This window comes from Myotis nattereri (genome assembly GCF_964212035.1).
Source record: "Myotis nattereri genome assembly, chromosome: 1".
Lineage (NCBI taxonomy): Eukaryota > Metazoa > Chordata > Mammalia > Chiroptera > Vespertilionidae > Myotis > Myotis nattereri.
The window spans coordinates 44,485,103-44,503,528 of NC_138075.1; the positions used below are offsets into that span (position 1 = coordinate 44,485,103).

The 18,426-nt window shown below is 41.8% G+C and overlaps 1 protein-coding gene across 3 annotated transcripts in view; it reads right to left on the minus strand.

Annotated features, from left to right (window-relative positions):
* Positions 1 to 18,426, minus strand: part of MAP2K5 (mitogen-activated protein kinase kinase 5) — a 268,685-nt gene that overhangs the window by 95,572 nt on the left and 154,687 nt on the right. For all 3 annotated transcript variants that reach the window (XM_081113392.1, XM_081113393.1, XM_081113391.1), the window contains exon 16: positions 12,192 to 12,263. In XM_081113392.1, coding sequence (XP_080969518.1) covers positions 12,192 to 12,263 — 72 coding nt within the window. The remainder of the gene's footprint in view (positions 1 to 12,191; positions 12,264 to 18,426) is intronic.

Genomic DNA, 18,426 nt, shown 5'->3' on the forward strand with positions numbered 1-18,426 from the left:
TCCATGACACTAGAAATAGTATTTTGCAGTAGGTGGATACTAAGCATTTGTTGATTATGGTAACACTCCTGATGGGGAAGTCTCCTAGAGCCTGGACAACCTGGCTGCATAGTGTGGTTATTTCTACGCTACAGTGCTTTAATGAACACAGTATTCAAACTCTTCAGCACTTGAGGGTCATAGTCTCAACTAGCAAGGCCCTCTTACACATCACTGCTTGGAATAATCATGCTCACATATTTAAGCATTATGATTAATTTAGGTGGCTTATTTCTTATTAAAGACTAAAGGGATGTAAGACGAGAAAACATTAGTTAACTGTTCCCAAATCCATCTCATGTACTTAATAATCATTTTGATCACCATAGTAAGAATTAAGAAATGACACTGTTTCAATGTTTTTGTAATGCTGACCTGTGTCCCTGACAGTGGGCAGCTTTAATCATAACAGTCCCTAGAGACCCAGCTTGGGGTGTATGTCTCTATTTCTAAACTGCTTCCTGGAGTTTATGCAGCTGTGGGCACCTAGGAATACACCAGTGCTAGGGCGCATAGGGTGTGGTCTATTGAGCTCAACGTAGCCTGCACTTCTATTTCTAGACATTTCAAAGTCAAGAGAGCATAATATTCTCACACTTCTGGCCTATGTATGTGTTACTGCGAGAGAGAGAGAGAGAGAGAGAGAGAGAGAGAGAGAGAGAGAGAGAGAGAGAGAACTTCTACCTGCTGCACTTTTACTTACCTTCCTCCCTACTGGTCAAGGGGCTCCAGAGGGCAATGTTTGCATCCTTACTGCAACTACATAATGTTTAGGTGGAGTCTCACCTGCCCACTTAAAAAAAAAAGTTATAGCAGAAGTACTGGAGATTAGGTTAATTTTTGTATTTTTTAAAAATAAACTAAACCTTAGTTTCTGAAAAACAACAGCAATTGTACATTTCAAAATATGGTAAAACTGAACCAGCTATAGGGATAGAGTAAGTAGCAGCTATAGGGATAGAGTAGGTAGCAGCTATAAGGATAAAATAGGTAGTAGCTAAAGGGGTAGAAAAGGCAGTAGCTAAAGGGGGAGAATAGGCAGTAGCTAAAGGGGCAGAATAGGTCGTAGCTATAGGGATAGAATAGGCAGTAGCTATAGGGATAGAATAGGCAGTAGCTATAGGGATAGAATAGGCAGTAGCTATAGGGATAGAATAGACAGTAGCTATAGGGATAAAATAGGCAGTAGCTATAGGGATAGAGTAGGCAGTAGCTATAGGGATAGAATAGGCAGTAGCTATAGGGATAGAATAGGCAGTAGCTATAGGGATAGAGTAGGTGGTCATCCTGTGAAAAGCAGTCTTGACTGATGAGCAGAGTCACGGTAAACCAGCCCTTTCCTTTCTCTAACTTCCTGCTCATTTATATTCATCATTTATATTTTCTTTTTCTCAAACTACTTGATCTACTTTTTTTCTACAGCGTAACGGAAGAAGCAGACTTTAATCCAGTCATGATACGTGACTGCTACGACCTGTCAGACTTCCTGAGAAAGTCTGTTAATTTCTCTGGGCCTCAGTTAACTTATTTGCAAAATGAAAACACTGGTGCTCACACAGTGGAACAATCTTGGGTGCCTTAAATTACCGATTTTTTAGTCATTTCCCATCACAGTGAGGAGACGCTTAAATGAGACGAGTATAAAATGGCTTTGTTAAATGTTACGTACACATAAAATGTTATGTTGTTATCTTTCTTGTTAGAATGACACTGAGCAAGATGTCAATAGCTAGGAATCAGAGGGAAGAACACTAGACTTCGTATGAGAAGCCCCAGATGCTAGGCTTTTCTGTTGAGTATTAGCTGGGTGCCGTGACTGTGGGCACACTCTCTCTTTTCTCTGGACTGAGCTTACTCACTGGTAAGAGGAGGGATCTGATTTTAAAAGTTCTAGCCGAAACCGGTTTGGCTCAGTGGATAGAGTGTCGGCCTGCGGACTGAAAGGTCCCAGGTTCAATTCCGGTCAGGGGCATGTGCCTGGGTTGCGGGCACATCCCCAGTGGGAGATGTGCAGGAGGCGGCTTATCGGTGTATCTCTCACATCGATGTTTCTAACTCTCTATCTCTCTCCCTTCCTCTCTGTAAAAAATCAATCAAATGTATTAAAAAAAAAAGTTCTAAACTCTCTCTGCTAATAAAAAAAAATTCTAGTCTCTAAATACAAGATAAGGTGGGTAAAATAATTTTCTAAGTAGGTGCTATAAAAATATTAAAGTTATACATTTCAGAACCAAAGTATGGCCTGTAGGATCTTTAAGTTCATGTTTAAAGCCAATTCCAGGTCACTGGACTTGAGTGTTGACAGAATTTTGTAACCAGTGGTTTTTAGCACTGGGTGTCTTAAAGGTAGCAGCAGTGCTTCCCCAAATCATCACACTCAAAAGAATTCCAGAGCTTGACAGATATCACTAGAAGACAGGCCTCTTCTTATCTGTTAGATCTGACTCAAAGGGAACTCCACATCGCTCAGTTATCCCGAAGAGATAACACTGTTTCTAATAGATTACTGTTGCCAAGCACCCTTTAAAACATAGGCTCCCTGAAAACTCAGATTCATTCACAGCAGTGTCCCCAAGTGACTAGCACAGTGCCTGCCACATAACTGTCACTCAACCAACATTTCCTGAATAACTAACAGATAAATGAATGCATCCTGTCCAAACTTATACTGTATACAAAGCATTTTTCCCTTAAAATAAAACAAAACCCTGAAACAAGTGGTTATTCAGTCACTACTTAAATGCCCCCAAGGGATGGGGCACGTTTACCCCTAAAGGCAGACTCCACTGCGAGAGGAGGAAGGGTGCAGGGATCTATCCATTAGAAAATTCTTTATACTGAACAGAAAACAGTGTTAGCTTCAGAAAGTCCAGGCTGCCAGTCATAAAGCAGCAGCCTCTCTTCTCTGCTGACCACCCTTCAAATGTCTGAGTATGGCTGTCAAATGCTTGCTTTGTTTTCTCTTTATTTCTTTATTCTTCATATCAAGACTGTTGATTTAATGATTTTTTTTTAAAGTCCAAATTGTATGTGTTGTGTGCATACACAATTTGAACATGTGCTGTTGGAAAAACTTTACAATGAGCCTGAAATCCATCAAAATAATAAAATGCTTAGCTGGGACTGCTAGCACCTGTTCCATGCTGTTTTGTCAATCTCCTGGGTGTTCACGATCGTTCTGAGCACAAAGCAAGCTCCACAATGCCTCATTCAGTGGGAAGCTCTTCACTTGGTCGGCAGTTTCACATTCACTACTGTCACTGACAACCCTGGAAAATGCACGTTTAGGCATGGTAATCTGAGACAGCTGGATCCCTTCACAAACCTTGCAAAGGGCTGAACTAGTCAATCCATCATATGCCAGAGGTCATTTTAACAATTCCTTATTCTTGCAATAAGTTAGAAAAATTTTTTAAAAAATGACAATGAAAAAAATGAAGATAATTACAGAGAGGGAGTAAGAAGAGAGCAACGAGCGACAGAAACGGTTACGTGCTCTTTTCTCAGCATTCGTCAGTGAAGGCAAGGAGGACACCGGAATCACACTCCTGCCCACTTTCCTGTCCAACCTCCCACTGAAAGTTCCTTGGTGTTTAGACCCTTTTAGCTTTGATCCTTTTGCCTTCTGAGGGTTTTCAGCAGAAACTTGTGATCAACAGGTAAGATGTTTCATTAGATGGAGCAGCAGACTGAACATATTATAATAAGATTCAACTTCCACTCATGAGCTTGGCAATGATTGTAAAAAGGAAGAGGAGAAAATACCAGTGCTTAAGTGGATCACACCAAATGCTATGTTTTTATGGTCTGGAGACGCTGACAGCAGCTGCTCACAGGACATCCAGAGCCATCCGTCACCCTCGGCCCAGGTTCGTAATCACCAAGGCTAGAGAGACAGACAAAGCCACAGCTGGAGACCACTAGAGACAGCTGTGTCTCTCGGTGTTTCTTTCTTTTCTTTTTTTTTTTGTAGGGAGGGGAGGGGGGAAGGGTTCTTTCGTATATGTATTTAGAGGCAGGAACCATGTCTAGATAGCGCTCCATAATTCTTGTCACCTGGTAAGCACCCAATACACAGATGTGGATGTTATTTCAAATAGAAGCTTACTTTTCAAAGTAACCTGATGGGGTTATTACTGTTGAATGAAAGTGCTTATAAAAGGGCTGAGAAAGTGCTCACTTTCAAAAAATATGTGTTTACTGTTATTTTTTATCATCGGCCTCCCTCATTACATTGCAGGTTCAACAAGGAAGGGGAACATGCCTATTTTAGTTACCTGTTTCCCCCGTACTTAGTAAAGTGTTTGGCACATAAAAGGTGCCCAGTAAGTATTTGAGAAATAAATGAATTCTATGTAATGTTATCTTCATTATACACATAAGAAATTGACAATTAGAGTGGCAAATGACTTGGCCAAGATCACACTGATTATAAGCGGTGGTGCCAATATATCTGGTTAATCCAAAGTCCAAGCATTTAAACAGTTAAAGAATTAGGATGACTGCCCTTGAATCTGGAGATGGTGTCATAGAAAAAAATTACACACTCATCACACTTCTCCAGAAGCTTTTGACAAGGGTACTGGGCTGGGTGATCCATGCTACTTTGTCAATACTTTTATTTTCATTTCACATAGCTTTGTGTGTTTGTAATGCAGAAGATCACACTTCATTTTCTTGGTATCCGATGAGTCTTATCTGGCATCCATTAAACAACACATGTAAAGGCAAAATTTTTTAAAAATGAGGTGTGTTCAGAGCTTTTAACATCTCCATAAGACAAGGCTGTTATAGCTAACTAGTTGTACTTTTTATGCTAAATTTTCCTTGGGAAAAATTCCATTATAGATAAATACAGACAATTAAAAATTTACTATTCCTTCACCCCCCAAAAAACTTTCTCTGGGCCTTTTTTCAGTTAGAAAAAAGTTAGTTTTTTGGTTTTTTTTTCTGTAGGAATAGTAAGAGGAGGGCAATCTCAAACATATAACTATTTCTCACCTTATAAGTTAAAATGAAAACATTTTCTTTGGTGATTTCCTCTCCTCTGTTTTTTCTATTTTTTCTTCCTGAAACTTCTGTTTTCCATATGGGAGACTTCCTGATCTGGGTCCCTAATTTTTGTTTCTCTGTGTGTTGTTGTTCTGAAAATTCCTTTTGTTACAGCAGCCTGTTCTCATTTTCTGGGATGCAGTATTTTCTACCTCTCTGAGAATACTATCGCAATTCATTTGAGTGTGTCTCCCCAAGGCCCTCCAAGTTATTATTTTTTAAGTTATTTTAGGTCTCTGTTCTCACCGTAAAGGCCTTCCTCAGATACCTTGCTAAGAGTAAGGCACTAGAAATCTAACTGAAACATTGTGCTCATCGATGGAGCCTGCAGATTGAGGTAACAGGATCCAGCGGGGCTGTGTCCTTGGGAAACTCCCAATGCTGGGTCTTTAAGACTTCTTGGTCAGATTTCCCTATGGAAAGTCTCTTCCAATCTCCTGCCTGTAAGGTCATCTTGGCTGCCAGTCCTAGGAACAGGGTGTGCTAAGAAGGCTGAGAAGTCTCAACATTTAAAATCTGAACTTGCACCACTGTGTCTGTACTCAGTAATGGGACGCAGTCTTCTATGATGCCAGGCATCACTTATTCTCTCCAAAATAACCCTCTACCCAGACTTGTGTTAGGGTGGGGAGGGGCAACTGTCCGCCGAGCTGAGTTAGGGAAGAATCTGTGGGTCAAGTCGAGTAACTGCTTCTCAAGCAGACTTGAAAACAATTCTCTTCTCTTTGCCCCCACATCCCCTCCTAGGTCCAGATACTTGGCGCCACAATTCCTGAGCCTCCTGAGTGTTCTACAGTAAACCAGGGGTCCTTCCTTTCTTCACTGCTGCTTACGACTTCAGCATTCTCAGTTCTGCTAAGCTGTTTACTGTTGTCCATCTGCTTCCCCACATCCAAAACTTGGTTGCTCTTGTCTCCTCCTTTCCCTTTTGTTTTGCCTTTATGATATTATGCCTTTCAAAATTCCTTTATGGTGATTTTTATTGGAGTTTGATGTGAGAGTGGAAGATAAAGCATGCATCCCATGCTTTCACCAAATTAGTAGCCTTTCTGAACCAAACATAAACCTTTCAAAAGGCAATCCCTTTTAAAGAGGGGGCTAATGGCTTAACTTCCTCATTGCGATCTTTGTCCAGAAGCTTTGAAGTAGAGCTTCCACCTAAAAATGAGGGATCGGGCCCAGAGAGATTAAATGACCTATCTAAGGATCTATAGTGTATCCTGGCAGAGGTGACACTTCAGTCTAGGTCTGATACTTGGGCAAACAGAAAGCCCTTCTTCACATGTAAAGCATTTGTGACCTACTCAGCAAACATTTATGAGTGCTTATGTTAAAGGCTTCAAACTAACTTTAAACTCTAATATTTATTTTCAGAAACTGCTTTAAAACCATTACAAAAAGCACAAAAAAACTGAGCCTAAGAGATTTATTGAATACCACTAGGGCAGTGGAATTGTGTTAGACAGTGTAGATTTTGAGAGAATCAATCTGATGGCCCATCATAAGAAACTATGAGAAAATTGTTTTACAAAGTGGAAAATCCACATGTCACAATAAAGTCAGAAGACACTACTTTCAGCTGGAGAGATCAGAGTCGGACTCATGAAGAATGGGTATTTAAATCTTGAGGTGAAGAAAGATGACATACCATGTAGAGTGAACAGTGTAGTAGTTAGTCCATGGATTTTTTTTTTTTAAACTTGGCAAAGGTAATTCTAAAACTCACAAGAAAAACTCTCTTTGTCCAAACAACAGAACCCATAGAAAGCTTTAGAAGATGGTGCTACTCTGATGACAGTGACCTTGTGTGGCTCTCTGAGTATGTTCTTCACCTATCTAGAGACATTTTTCTAAGCCACGGACCTTGCTTTCATCATTTAACTCATCATTCAAACCACTTCAGTGAAACAGTGATCATGCTGAAGAGGGGTCTCAGAGGACCAGGTGACACTCCAATTAACTAAGCACATCGAGCTGGATTGTTCTATGCCTCGGACTCAAGAGACTGGCAGACAGAGGAGGCAAACAAAGGCAGAAAGGCGAGGGCCCAAGTGAAAAGAGCAAAATGCATGTGCTAAAGACTGGGCTTTCAGCGTGACTCCTGCGGAAAAGCCTGCCAAAGATTATTCCATCTTAACAGGGTTTATCATAACCCACCAGATAGAATCACAAACCAGAACATGGACTTGCAGAGCATACCCAGTGAGGGTAACACTATGGGACTGGCCTGGTGCCTTTTTAAATGTATATGCATCGTCCTGGGTGCTGCAGGTGCAAAGCTAGAAAAGGTGTATGTTTACTTATTTTTTACCCAAGAAGGGGCAACTAAAAATCCAGCTTTTGCAAATATGGCTATGATGCAAATGAGACAACAATATATGGGGAATAACTAATTAGTAAACAACAACAGTGGGAATGTCCTCAAGCCTCTATGTGGGAAAAGATAGAAGTACTGAGTTGCCTGTAAAATTAAAAAAATGTGCCCTAAAATGTTTTAGGTTCTCCTCACCCTTAAGGATTAAATAAAATCACCAAACTTGGTAAAACAAAGTCCTTATTATGTAACAAACTCATTTTCATTTTAAAGTATAGCTCTGAAGTCTTGAGTAGCAACCAGCAGGGTGAACAGACCCAGTCAACTGAATCACTGCGAGCTTTCTAGAAGAGCCAAACAGGTATTTTGGGGGTAGGATTAATGCTCCCAGTTTGTCCCAGTTCAGGGATCTTGTACCCTTGCTAGGGGGTCTTGCTTCTTTTTCCTTTTCTTCTTTCTTTTGCATTGCCACATGAATTCCTGTCAGAAAGGTTCAAGGAAAAGGTACAAGTCTACCTGGGTTCTTTTCCCTGTTACCAAGTGAGCCCACTAAACCTCATATATGGCAATGACCTTTATTTTATTTTTTGTTAATCCTCACCCAAGGATATTTTCCCATTGATTTTTAGAGAGAGTGGAAGGAAGGGGGAGAGACAGAAAGAGAGAAACATCGATGTGACAGAGACACACTGATTGGTTGCCTCCTGAGGCCGGGGATCGAGCCTGCAACTGAGGTATGTGTCCTTGACCAGAATCAAACCTGCAACCCTTCAATCCGCAGGCTGACGCTCTACCCACTAAATAAAACTGGCTAGGGCTGGCAATGACCTTTATTTAGTTCCATAACTAATCCACACAAGGAGAACTACAACACATTTAAAGATCTGAGTTGGAAACCATAAGCCAAAAACACAGAAAGGGGCCAAATTCTTCCCATCTAGTAAAACTGCCATGCTCTCGTCAAGCGGAATAATCTCATTTTTCCCTTCTTAAGGGTAATTTCCATCTTTACATTACTTCTGCCAACTCCAAACATTGCATACAGCTGACACAATTCTGGAAGAGACCCACTTTATCCCAGAAAAAGAGGGATGCTGAGCTGCGGAGACAGGGGGCAGTTCTATTCCTAGATAAAAGATAGTCTGATATTAAAGATTCTTTGCTTAAGGCACAAATGTACCTGTCTGTGGCTTTTTATATGGCACATTTTAGCGGCATATAGCATCTTTTATGAAAGAGTGTGGCGAGAGGCCTTGTTATGACTCCCCATGGGGACAGTGGCAGCACATTAACAAGAGGCAGTATGAAGCCAGCAAGCAGGGGTGAAGCTCGTTATGTTAGGAGTTTAAAACAACGAAGGCAACCTTCTGATTCCTGCATCAGGGAGGGGTCAAGAGCTTATGGAATTGTGGGGGTTGGGGCTGGTGGGGGTGCTAGGTGGAGGGAGAAAACTCTAGTTCCCATTTTGTATCTATCTGATTCTTGTGTAATTTCAAGAAAATTCCTTTGCTCAGCTTCCCATAGTTTTTATCCCTTTTGTTTCTTTACCCCTCACGCCCTGGAGGAATAAACTGACTGACTCAAAGCAGGTGGAGGAAGGTATCCACACAGAAGTAGTGGAATGGTCCAGCTGAGACCTGCCTATTTTGACAAGGGAGCTCTCCTAAAGGGTTTACAGAGGACCACCTTAGAGTGTGCTGGGGGTGGCCAGGGCTCCTCCACCTTTTCCATCTTGCTCCCAGTGGCAATCTCCCTCCAAGACCAACCCAGCTCAACTGTCAACTCCTTTGAGAACCACCTCACCACCCACCCTCTGTGACTGAGTCCTTCATAAACATTTTCCTGAAGACCTTGTTACACTGTTCTGGGTGTCAGGCGGTTGTCTTCTCCAGCAGAGGCAGGCTTTTGTCAGCTTTGTATGTCCCACTCTCCAAGGCCTAGCACATGATCAGTGCTAAAATAATAATTATCAAGGAAATGAAACTTTCTATTCTTCAGAGTGTAAACAAGGAAAGTGAGGGTAAACAGAAGAGAGGCAATTCTTAGAAGAGGTCAACTACTTTAGAACACAATCACTCAGAATTTTAAAGTGCTACTGAGCTTCACACTGCTCTCTATCTATAGTGATTTTAAATAAGATTTATTGCCGGGAGCCAGTCCATCCTTGCTGTTTCAAGGGACCTGGCATATATGGCATACTGTTCTTAATATGTTTGCTCACCTTCTTGGCACTATGTGTTTTAACCAAGGTCTCTGAGAAAGGTTGTTTCCCCAGGTAGGGATTTTCCCCTGAAGTTAGGGAGGGAATAAAACCTCTTAACTAAGTGCCAGGCGGGAAATTAACCACTTTAACTACGAACAATCATGCTTAAGCTACATAATCTTTACTCCCTGGAATGGAGATAAGAAACACCCTAACCTTTGGAATAGAGATTGATAGGATTCGAATCAACTGGTATAAATACAGATGTAACAACACAGAACTTAGAAGACAGAACCAAGAGAGACAGAACCTACACACAGAACCTAGACACAGAACCTACACAGAACCTAGAGACAGAACCTAGCGAGAGAACATGGCAAAAGATCCTGGACAGAAACTGGCCACAGAAACTAGAGACTGAACCTGACTACAGAAATTGGCAAGAGAACCTGACTAGAACCTGGTGACAGAACCTGGCTGGAGATCCTAACCAGGACTTCACTGGAGATCCTCCGTGTCATTCCTTCTTTGCTGACTCCGTCCACACCTTTGGGGACCCCTGGACCTGCTGGGGTTGGACCCCAGCAATTTATCACATCTACTCCAAGCATACTGTGGTGAAAAAAGAACCTTGACCTTCAAGTGCTTCTTTTGGATTAACTTTCCAAACTCTTCAGGTCATGCTCTCATCTCATCTGCCCCCAAAGAACCCTGGAGTTCTGTTCACTACTGAATTGCCTACAATTACTCATTTATGAACTCAAAACCTCCTACTCCCCTTCCCTATCACATATTTTTCATTATCTTGTACCCCAAATGAATTTGGTATAAAACACAGGCCTTATCGTCACCTGACAAATTATATATTTAGTTATAATTCTCTTTTATTTCTCCTCATACTCCACCCCTCCCCAAATGCAACTCCATGAGAGTGGAGACTGGAGTCTCCTTTCACTGCTATATCCTCAATGCTTACCAGCAGGCATGGCAAGACCTCGATATATGAATGAAAAAATAAATGTGGAAGGAATGGATGGTGAATATTTATATGGGCTCAAAATCTTAAATCTGTTAGTTATGCTTTCTCACAGTATTGCTATGCCTCTGCAAATTATGCCAAGCTAGGATATACCACTGTCTAAGTCATATAACTCTAGAGTTGTTGCAGGAAGTTAAAGAGAGACAGCAGCAGATTGCTTAGAGTCACTGAATGTTAGTCTGGAAAGGAGCTTAGCGGTCACTACTTCACAGATGAATAAGCTGAAACCCCACGTGAGGTTCGCAGAGGGCCACCCAGAAAGCCAGTAGCCAAGTTGGAACGGTAGTCTAGGTCTTTCACACTCAATCTAGGGTTCTTATCTCTACACCGCACAACTTTACAAATGTTCTACAGTTCACCCGGTCATTTACTGAATACATTCAATGACAAAAATTTAAAGGAAAATTATGCAACAGCAAGGCCTGAGCCTCCCAAATCAAAAGTACTGGTTTCCCCTGACACAGGCTAATTGAACAATCCCTTCAGAATCCTATTGAGAGACTCAGTTTTGAGCGTCTGTCCACTATTACGGCTAACCAATAAGCTGATGCACACATATTGCATTTCCTCTTAGAGGCCCTTTTTATGAAGAAGTAGAGAATATGGTTTAATAAACACTGAATACTTTATTTTTGCTTTCTTTCCTCAGTGCAGGTGAATTCAGTCTGAAGATATTTCCTTACAAATCCAGTTGCATTCATACATTACAAAAATCATACAAAAAGTACTTGACCAAAAGAAGGTGATAAAAGCATGAATGCAACTCTATCTATGATCTTATTTAAGGAGTCCTTTATAGTTTTAAAACAGCCCTCTTTTATCTGAATCAAAGTGTTTTTGAAGCACTTATGAGTGTCCAGACTCTACAATACTATAACTGAGACCCAGATGTTCTTCTAATATAAATCATATTCATTTCCTTGTAGATCAAGGGTCATGATACAGAAATCTTAGCACAGAGATCTAGTGGGGCTTCAAATAGTCCACTAAGATAAAGTCCATTCTAAATACATTTATAAAGAGCAGAAGCATTAAACTGTGCTAAATACATACACCTTACCCTCCCCCCAGATGATATCACACCCCGTGCCCCAACATGTGATATGACTATATTGGAACAAGATGACTTTTTTCCTCTAAACAAACATATAGAACTTATACATCCAAATGAGTAGGGCTGTACTCTTTAAAGTAATCACCTTTGGAAGTGATATATGCATTCCAACCAGCGTTTTTCTGAACTGTCTTTTAGAACACAGGTTCTCTGTGTTTGTGTACATTAGGATCACCCAGGGAACATGCTAACGATGCAGATTCTTTGCGATATGAACTGGTCTTGGATGGAGTCTGGAAGTTGCATTTTTAAGAAGCACTCTAGGTTAACTTTTACAAGGTGACCTGTGAGAAATAGCTGGTTCAAAAGCCATGCAAGGATATCAAAATAATAACTTTAAACACTGTGTATACATATGTATATATTCTTCCAGATAGAAAATAATACTACAAATATACATAGAAACATCTATTTATAAAAAAAACCATACCTCCATGAAAGAGATTCCTAAGCTCCAGACATCAGAATGGATTCCATACTGCTCCCCAGAAATTCTTTCGGGCTGTAAGAAAAGAGAAGGGAGCTTGTGAGTTGATGTAAGCTACTCCAGAGATCACATACACTACCACAAGCTCAGCTGAGGCAGAGAGCCTGCTACCTTTGCACAGCACTTTATAAAGAACAAAGCAATTTTATGTGCATATGTGTATTATGTAGGTAAGATCTAGAAATTATATAGTTATAGTTTATATATAACTAGAGGCCCAGTGCACAAAAATTTGTGCACTTGGGGGGGGGTCCCTCATCCTGGCCTGTGCCCTCTCGCAGTCTGGGACCCCTCGGGGGATGACCACCTGCTGGCTTAGGCCTGCTCCCCGGGGAATTGGGCCTAAGCTGGCAATCAGACATCCCTCTGGCAGCCCGGCAGCCCTCGGGGGATGTCCACTTGCCAGCGGGGAGCAGACCTAAGCTGCAGTCGGACATCTTTAGTGCTGCTGAGGAGGCAGGAGAGGCTCCCACCACCACCGCTGTACTGGCAGCCATCAGCCTGGCTTGTGGCTGAGCAGAGCTCCCCCATGTGGGAGCACACTGACCACCAGGGGGCAGCTCCTGCATTGAGCGTCTGCTTCCTGGTGGTCAGTGTGTGTCATAGTGACCAGTCATTCTCAGTCTTTCTGCTGTTAGGGTCAGTTTGCATATTACCCTTTTACTATATAGGATAGAGGCCTGGTGCATGGGTGGGGCCAGCTGGTTTGCCCTGAAGGGTGTCCCGGATCAGGGTGGGGATCCCGCTTGGGTGCCTGGCCAGCCTGGGTGAGGGGCTGATGGGTGTTTGCAGCTGGTCACACCCTCTTCAGGGTGGGGGTCCCCACTGGGGTGCCTGGCCAGCCTGGATGAGGGGCTGATGGCTGTTTTCAGGCTGCCCGCACCCCCATTAGGGTGGGGGTCCCCACTGGGGTGCCTGGTCAGTCTGGGTGAGGGGCTGAGGCTCCTTTTCAGGCTGGCCTGCGACTGAAGCTCCCAGCCTCTCCTTTTTTTCTTTTTTTTTAAATTCTGGGATTTATTTACCTTCTATATTTGAAACTCTGTTGCCTTCACTGGCTCTCCCAGCTCTGAGGCCGTGGATGGCTGAAAGCAGGTATCTGGGGTTTGTTTGGCTTCTATAATTGAAACTTTGCTGCTGTCCTGCTCACTCCAGCTCTGAGGCCGCGGCTGGCTAAAAGCAGGTTTCTGGGGTTTGTTTAGCTTCTATAATTGAAACTTTGTTGCTTTTGGAGCTCAGAGCCAGGCCACGGCAGGCGGGGAAACTTGGTTTCCTCCATCACTGGAGCAAGCAAGCCTCCTGCTCGCTTCAGCTGCGTGGCTGCTGGCCGCCATCTTTGTTGGCAGTTAATTTGCATATCTTGCTGATTAGCCAATGGGAAGCGTAGCAGAGGTACAGTTAATTACTCTTTTTGTCTTTGGAAGGCAGCTATGCTCACCACTATACCACCAACGCCTTCATTTTTTGTCTTTTATTAGATAGGATTACAATCTTACTGAATCCTCACAAAGTCCCTGTGATGAAAACTTTATTTTACAGGTGAAGAAAGTGCAGATTCAGATGAGTGATATCATTTAGGCAAAATCCTAAGCTGGGAAATGAACTGAGACTTGAACCCAGGCCCTCTCCCTCCAGAGCTAGTGGTCTTAGTTGTGGAGTGACACATTATGCATTATATGCTATCATTTATTTGCTTTGTGAGAGAGGTCTGGATCACTAGAAATTATTTCATATTAATTTTTAAAATCTTTTTATTTGGAAATACTTTCAAACTTTAGGAAAGTTGAAAGATTAAGATGAGGATAAAGATCATCCAAATTTCCTTTGCCCAGATTCACCTGTTCAACATTTTATTCTATGTATCAGGGTTTCTGTTGAAATGAATGAATGAACTGCCTGAAAGGTCCATTTGGGACTGGAGGTCCTTCAAGATATGTAGCAAGTACCTGGTCTAAAAAGCCAGTACACGCACAGTCTCTACCTCAATAGAAGGATTTCATACTGAAGTGAGAGCTGCCTGCCTGTTCTCTGTGCCTCCAGGGTTTGTCATGCAGTAGGGTACTACATAGAGGTCTTCTGAATGAACACAAGAACAAATGAATGTCTGACAGAGGTGGAATGGTTGCTTAATAAGGTTCCAGAACTAAGCAGGGCAGGGCTAGGACCATAACCCACATCTCTTGGCTCCCAGGACATTATATTCTTTGTACCATGCCTGGAGTTTCCGGCAGTCACCATAGTCATCATCCTTCAGGAGAGCCCATACACGTCCTTAAGAGTAAAGGGGGTCAGGGTCAGCCTGGTCCACTGGAGATGGAGGAAGTGGGCATCCACCACTCACCAGCAGGAGATACACCCAGGGTGTGGACGATGTGGGCCTGATGTTCTCAGTTGAGTTGTCTTAGCAGGAACCCAGAACTTTGTAACTACCTTCCCACTCCCACCTACCAGGCTACCTCAAGGCACTTACTGCTTTCTCCCGGGACCACTTTCCATAAAATTACATAAAGCCCTGCCCTGAGGTACAAGATGGATTGTCTTATTTCCCTTCCTTTATTTATTTCTTTAATTTGTAAAACCCCCTTCCTACCAAGAATAATTCTTCCCAAGGGCCAAGTATCATGTGACCATTTATCCCAGCTGCTAATAGACATGGTCATTCCACTGCCCTAATACTTTTTCTTTCATGTTCTAATCCCCCACACCAGCATTTCTCAAGTTTCTTGTTCACACATGAATGAGCCCATTATCCAATCTTGCTATTTCAATAGGTACTAGGATGTATTCATATGGAACTGGCCAGCTAGTTACAGGAGTAATACCACCATCTTCATCATCTTCTTCATAATCATCATCATCAATATCAACAATCCCATTGTGCATTTATTAAATAATTTCTATGTGACAGACATTGTTTTAAGTGCTTTTCATGCGTGTCTTATATCAGATATGTAAGTATCCATACTAGATTGGTACTATTATCATCTCTTTTTAACGACTGAGAAAGTGGGGCACAGAGTGGTTTAGTTTGCAGCCACTATATAAGGATAGTAATAGCTATCATTTAGTGACCATCTAGTATGAGCCAGACACTGAGCTAGATACTTTGCACACTCTATACTGCACAACAGTCTTGCAAAGTTAAATATATTGCCTTTATTTTGCAGATGTAAAAACAGGCTTAGTAAGATTGAGTGACTTACCAAAGTCTAGAGCTATGGATTAGCATTAAGTGTATTATTCAGGACACAGCCAGGATTCACACCCAGTGATGTTCTTTTCAGTGTGTCAAACTGCCCCCTGAACCAGGAGTCACAAGAGCCACACACTAGTCTGGAACTAGTCAGCCATTTCTCAAAATGCAGTCTTCAGACTAGCCATCATAGAACTGCCTGAGGTGCTTATTACAAATGAACCTCTTGAATCTGAATCTCTGGGGTGGCTCTGGGGATCTTCATTTTAAAAAATAATTTCTCTGGGTGATTCTTTGATACACTCAGCTCAGTCACTAAATATTTTCATGTTCCCTGCAGAAGCAATGACCTACCTTCCTCTTCTTTGCTTACTGAATGTTTCTCATATGGGCCCAATTCAAGGGCCACCGTTTTTGGCAAACACTTCCTCTACCCTTCAGGGAGAATTACAAATTCCTGCCTCTGTACATCATTAAAAAGTTGTTCATAACTTTAATATTAATTTGTTGCACTGTGTTATAACCATCCATTTGCTAGTCTGTTTTTCTTAAGAGGCAAAGAGATTATATTATTCATCTTATACCTAGTGTAATGCCTGGCACATACCTGGGTGTGCAATCCATGTGTGCTGACTGAAGGCATGCAATACATGCTTACTGCACATTTGGTCTTAAGCATGAAATAATTATCATGTCCCCTGAAGGGTTCTACTAATGTCACTTCCCCACATATTGCCATTCATGTCCATCAAAAACTCACAGCAAAACATAAAAGTCCTAAAATCCTCTAGAATTGTTAAAGAATAACCAAATGTTGTCTTCTTCCCTGTCTCTTCTTCCTTTCCTTCCTTCATTCCACTAGCTGACAGCTGTCACTATACAATAGTCTGTAATTAATCTGTCATGTAGAGTACAGACAAAACAAATAAGAGTGGAACCCACATACAAAATGTTTTGGCAGAACAATAATATTAAATATATTCATATATTTACCCACTGAACTACCAAACAAATGCAAACAGCTGAAAATAAAGCATAGAAAAATTAAAAAATAAAATATAGGTCCTGGCTGGTGTGGCTCAGTTGGTTGGAGCTTTGTCTGTCCCATACACCAAAAGGTCGTGGATTTGATTCTCAGTCAGGGCACACCCATGTTGCGGGTTCAATCCCTGGTCAGGGTGCTGTGGGAGGCAACCAATCAATGTTTGTCTCTTACATTGATGTTTCTCTCTCTCTTTCTCTCAAATCAATAAAAATATATCCTTGGGCAGGGATTAGAAAAAATAAAGAAAAAGTGATAATGGTCACAAATATCAGGTGGAAAATAAGAGAACTCCTAAGGACAAGATTCTGACAACCTCTCATTGAAGACATTATTCTTACAACAAGCTAACAAAACAAGATTACTGCTGTGATGCAGCACTTAAGAGTGAATGCTCAGCATAATCAGCTCTTCGGGTTTATCCCAGAGAATTCATACAGTGGGTAGGGACTGGGCAACATGCTGAGGCCCCTGAAACTGACACAGTACAAGATAAACTCAACACATTCTGGATTATGAAACCAGGATCTGATGGCCTGAGGTTGGAAAATTCAAAGCTGTTCTCACACTTGAAGCCAAGGTGGCCTGCTCTGTCTGTCCTCCCCACTTTAAAGCAAAACAAACCTAACCGCCAGGTAGCACACTACTGAGAGAAGATCAGTGATGGACACTTTGCAGTTAAAAAGCCAAAGCTGGGTTACTTTCTGACATGACAGCTGTCACCACTGTGGAAAGCTAAGTACAGGAAAACACAACTCTCATTGGAAGTGCCTCTGTACTGAAGTTTAAGTACAGGAGTGAAAAAACCCTGGTCTGTTCTTACTAATAACAGTAAGGAATGGTGATGAGATAAAAAGCAGATTCTAGAGGATCTTAAAGGGCAGTGGCTCCAAGCTGGCATGCATACCCCACGTCGTCCAGCTACCTTCTGTGACTTGGCATTTACCCATGACCCATATTTACTTAACTCATTCCAGAATTGTCTTTGCAACACAATAACCTAGGGGTTTACTTGCCAAAAGCACCCCTTATCTCTTTTGATACAGGAATTTCTGTTCTGTTAGGCTACTCAGAAAATTAAGAAAGTATGCACAAATACTTTACATTAGTCTGTAATCAAAATACGTATAAAATCATGGGGATTTCTTTTAAGTCAACAAGATCCCTGTGTCAGTGGTAGTGCACACTGTTTAAACAAGGGTTCTTTCTTTTTCTTTTTAAAAAATTTCTGTGACTTTTTTCTTTAAAACAATTTTTTAAAACTTCTGTGACTTTAAAAAAAATTTATCTTTATTATTCTAAAGTCAGACTGCTCTAACTCAATCTATCTTTCAGTTCACTAATTCTCTCTTCTGCTATGCCCAACGTATTACTAAATAGTGAGTTTAAAATTTTAATCTAGTAGTTTTGTTTGGGACTTTCAAACAAAATTTACTATGTCACTTTTTAAAAAAATTATCTTTATTGTTGCCGAAACCGGTTTGGCTCAATGGATAGAGCGTCAGCCTGCGGACTGAAAGGTCCCAGGTTCGATTCCGGTCAAGGGCATGTATCTGGGTTGCGGGCACATCCCCAGTGGGAGATGTGCAGGAGGCAGCTGGTCGATGTTTCTCTCTCATCGATGTTTCTAACTCTCTCTCTCTCTCCCTTCCTCTCTGTAAAAAAATCAATAAAATATGTTTAAAAAAAAATTATCTTTATTGTTGAAAGTATTACCCTAGACCAGTGGTCGGCAAACTGCGGCTCGGAAAACTGTGGCTTGAGAGCCACATGCGGCTCTTTGGCCCCTTGAGTGTGACTCTTCCACAAAATACTGACTTCTGCGCATGGACCACAAAGTTTCAATCGCACTGTACGTGCATGCCCGCATGTGGTATTTTGTGGAAGAGCCACACTCAAGGGGCCAAAGAGCCGCATGTGGCTCACGAGCCATGGTTTGCCGACCA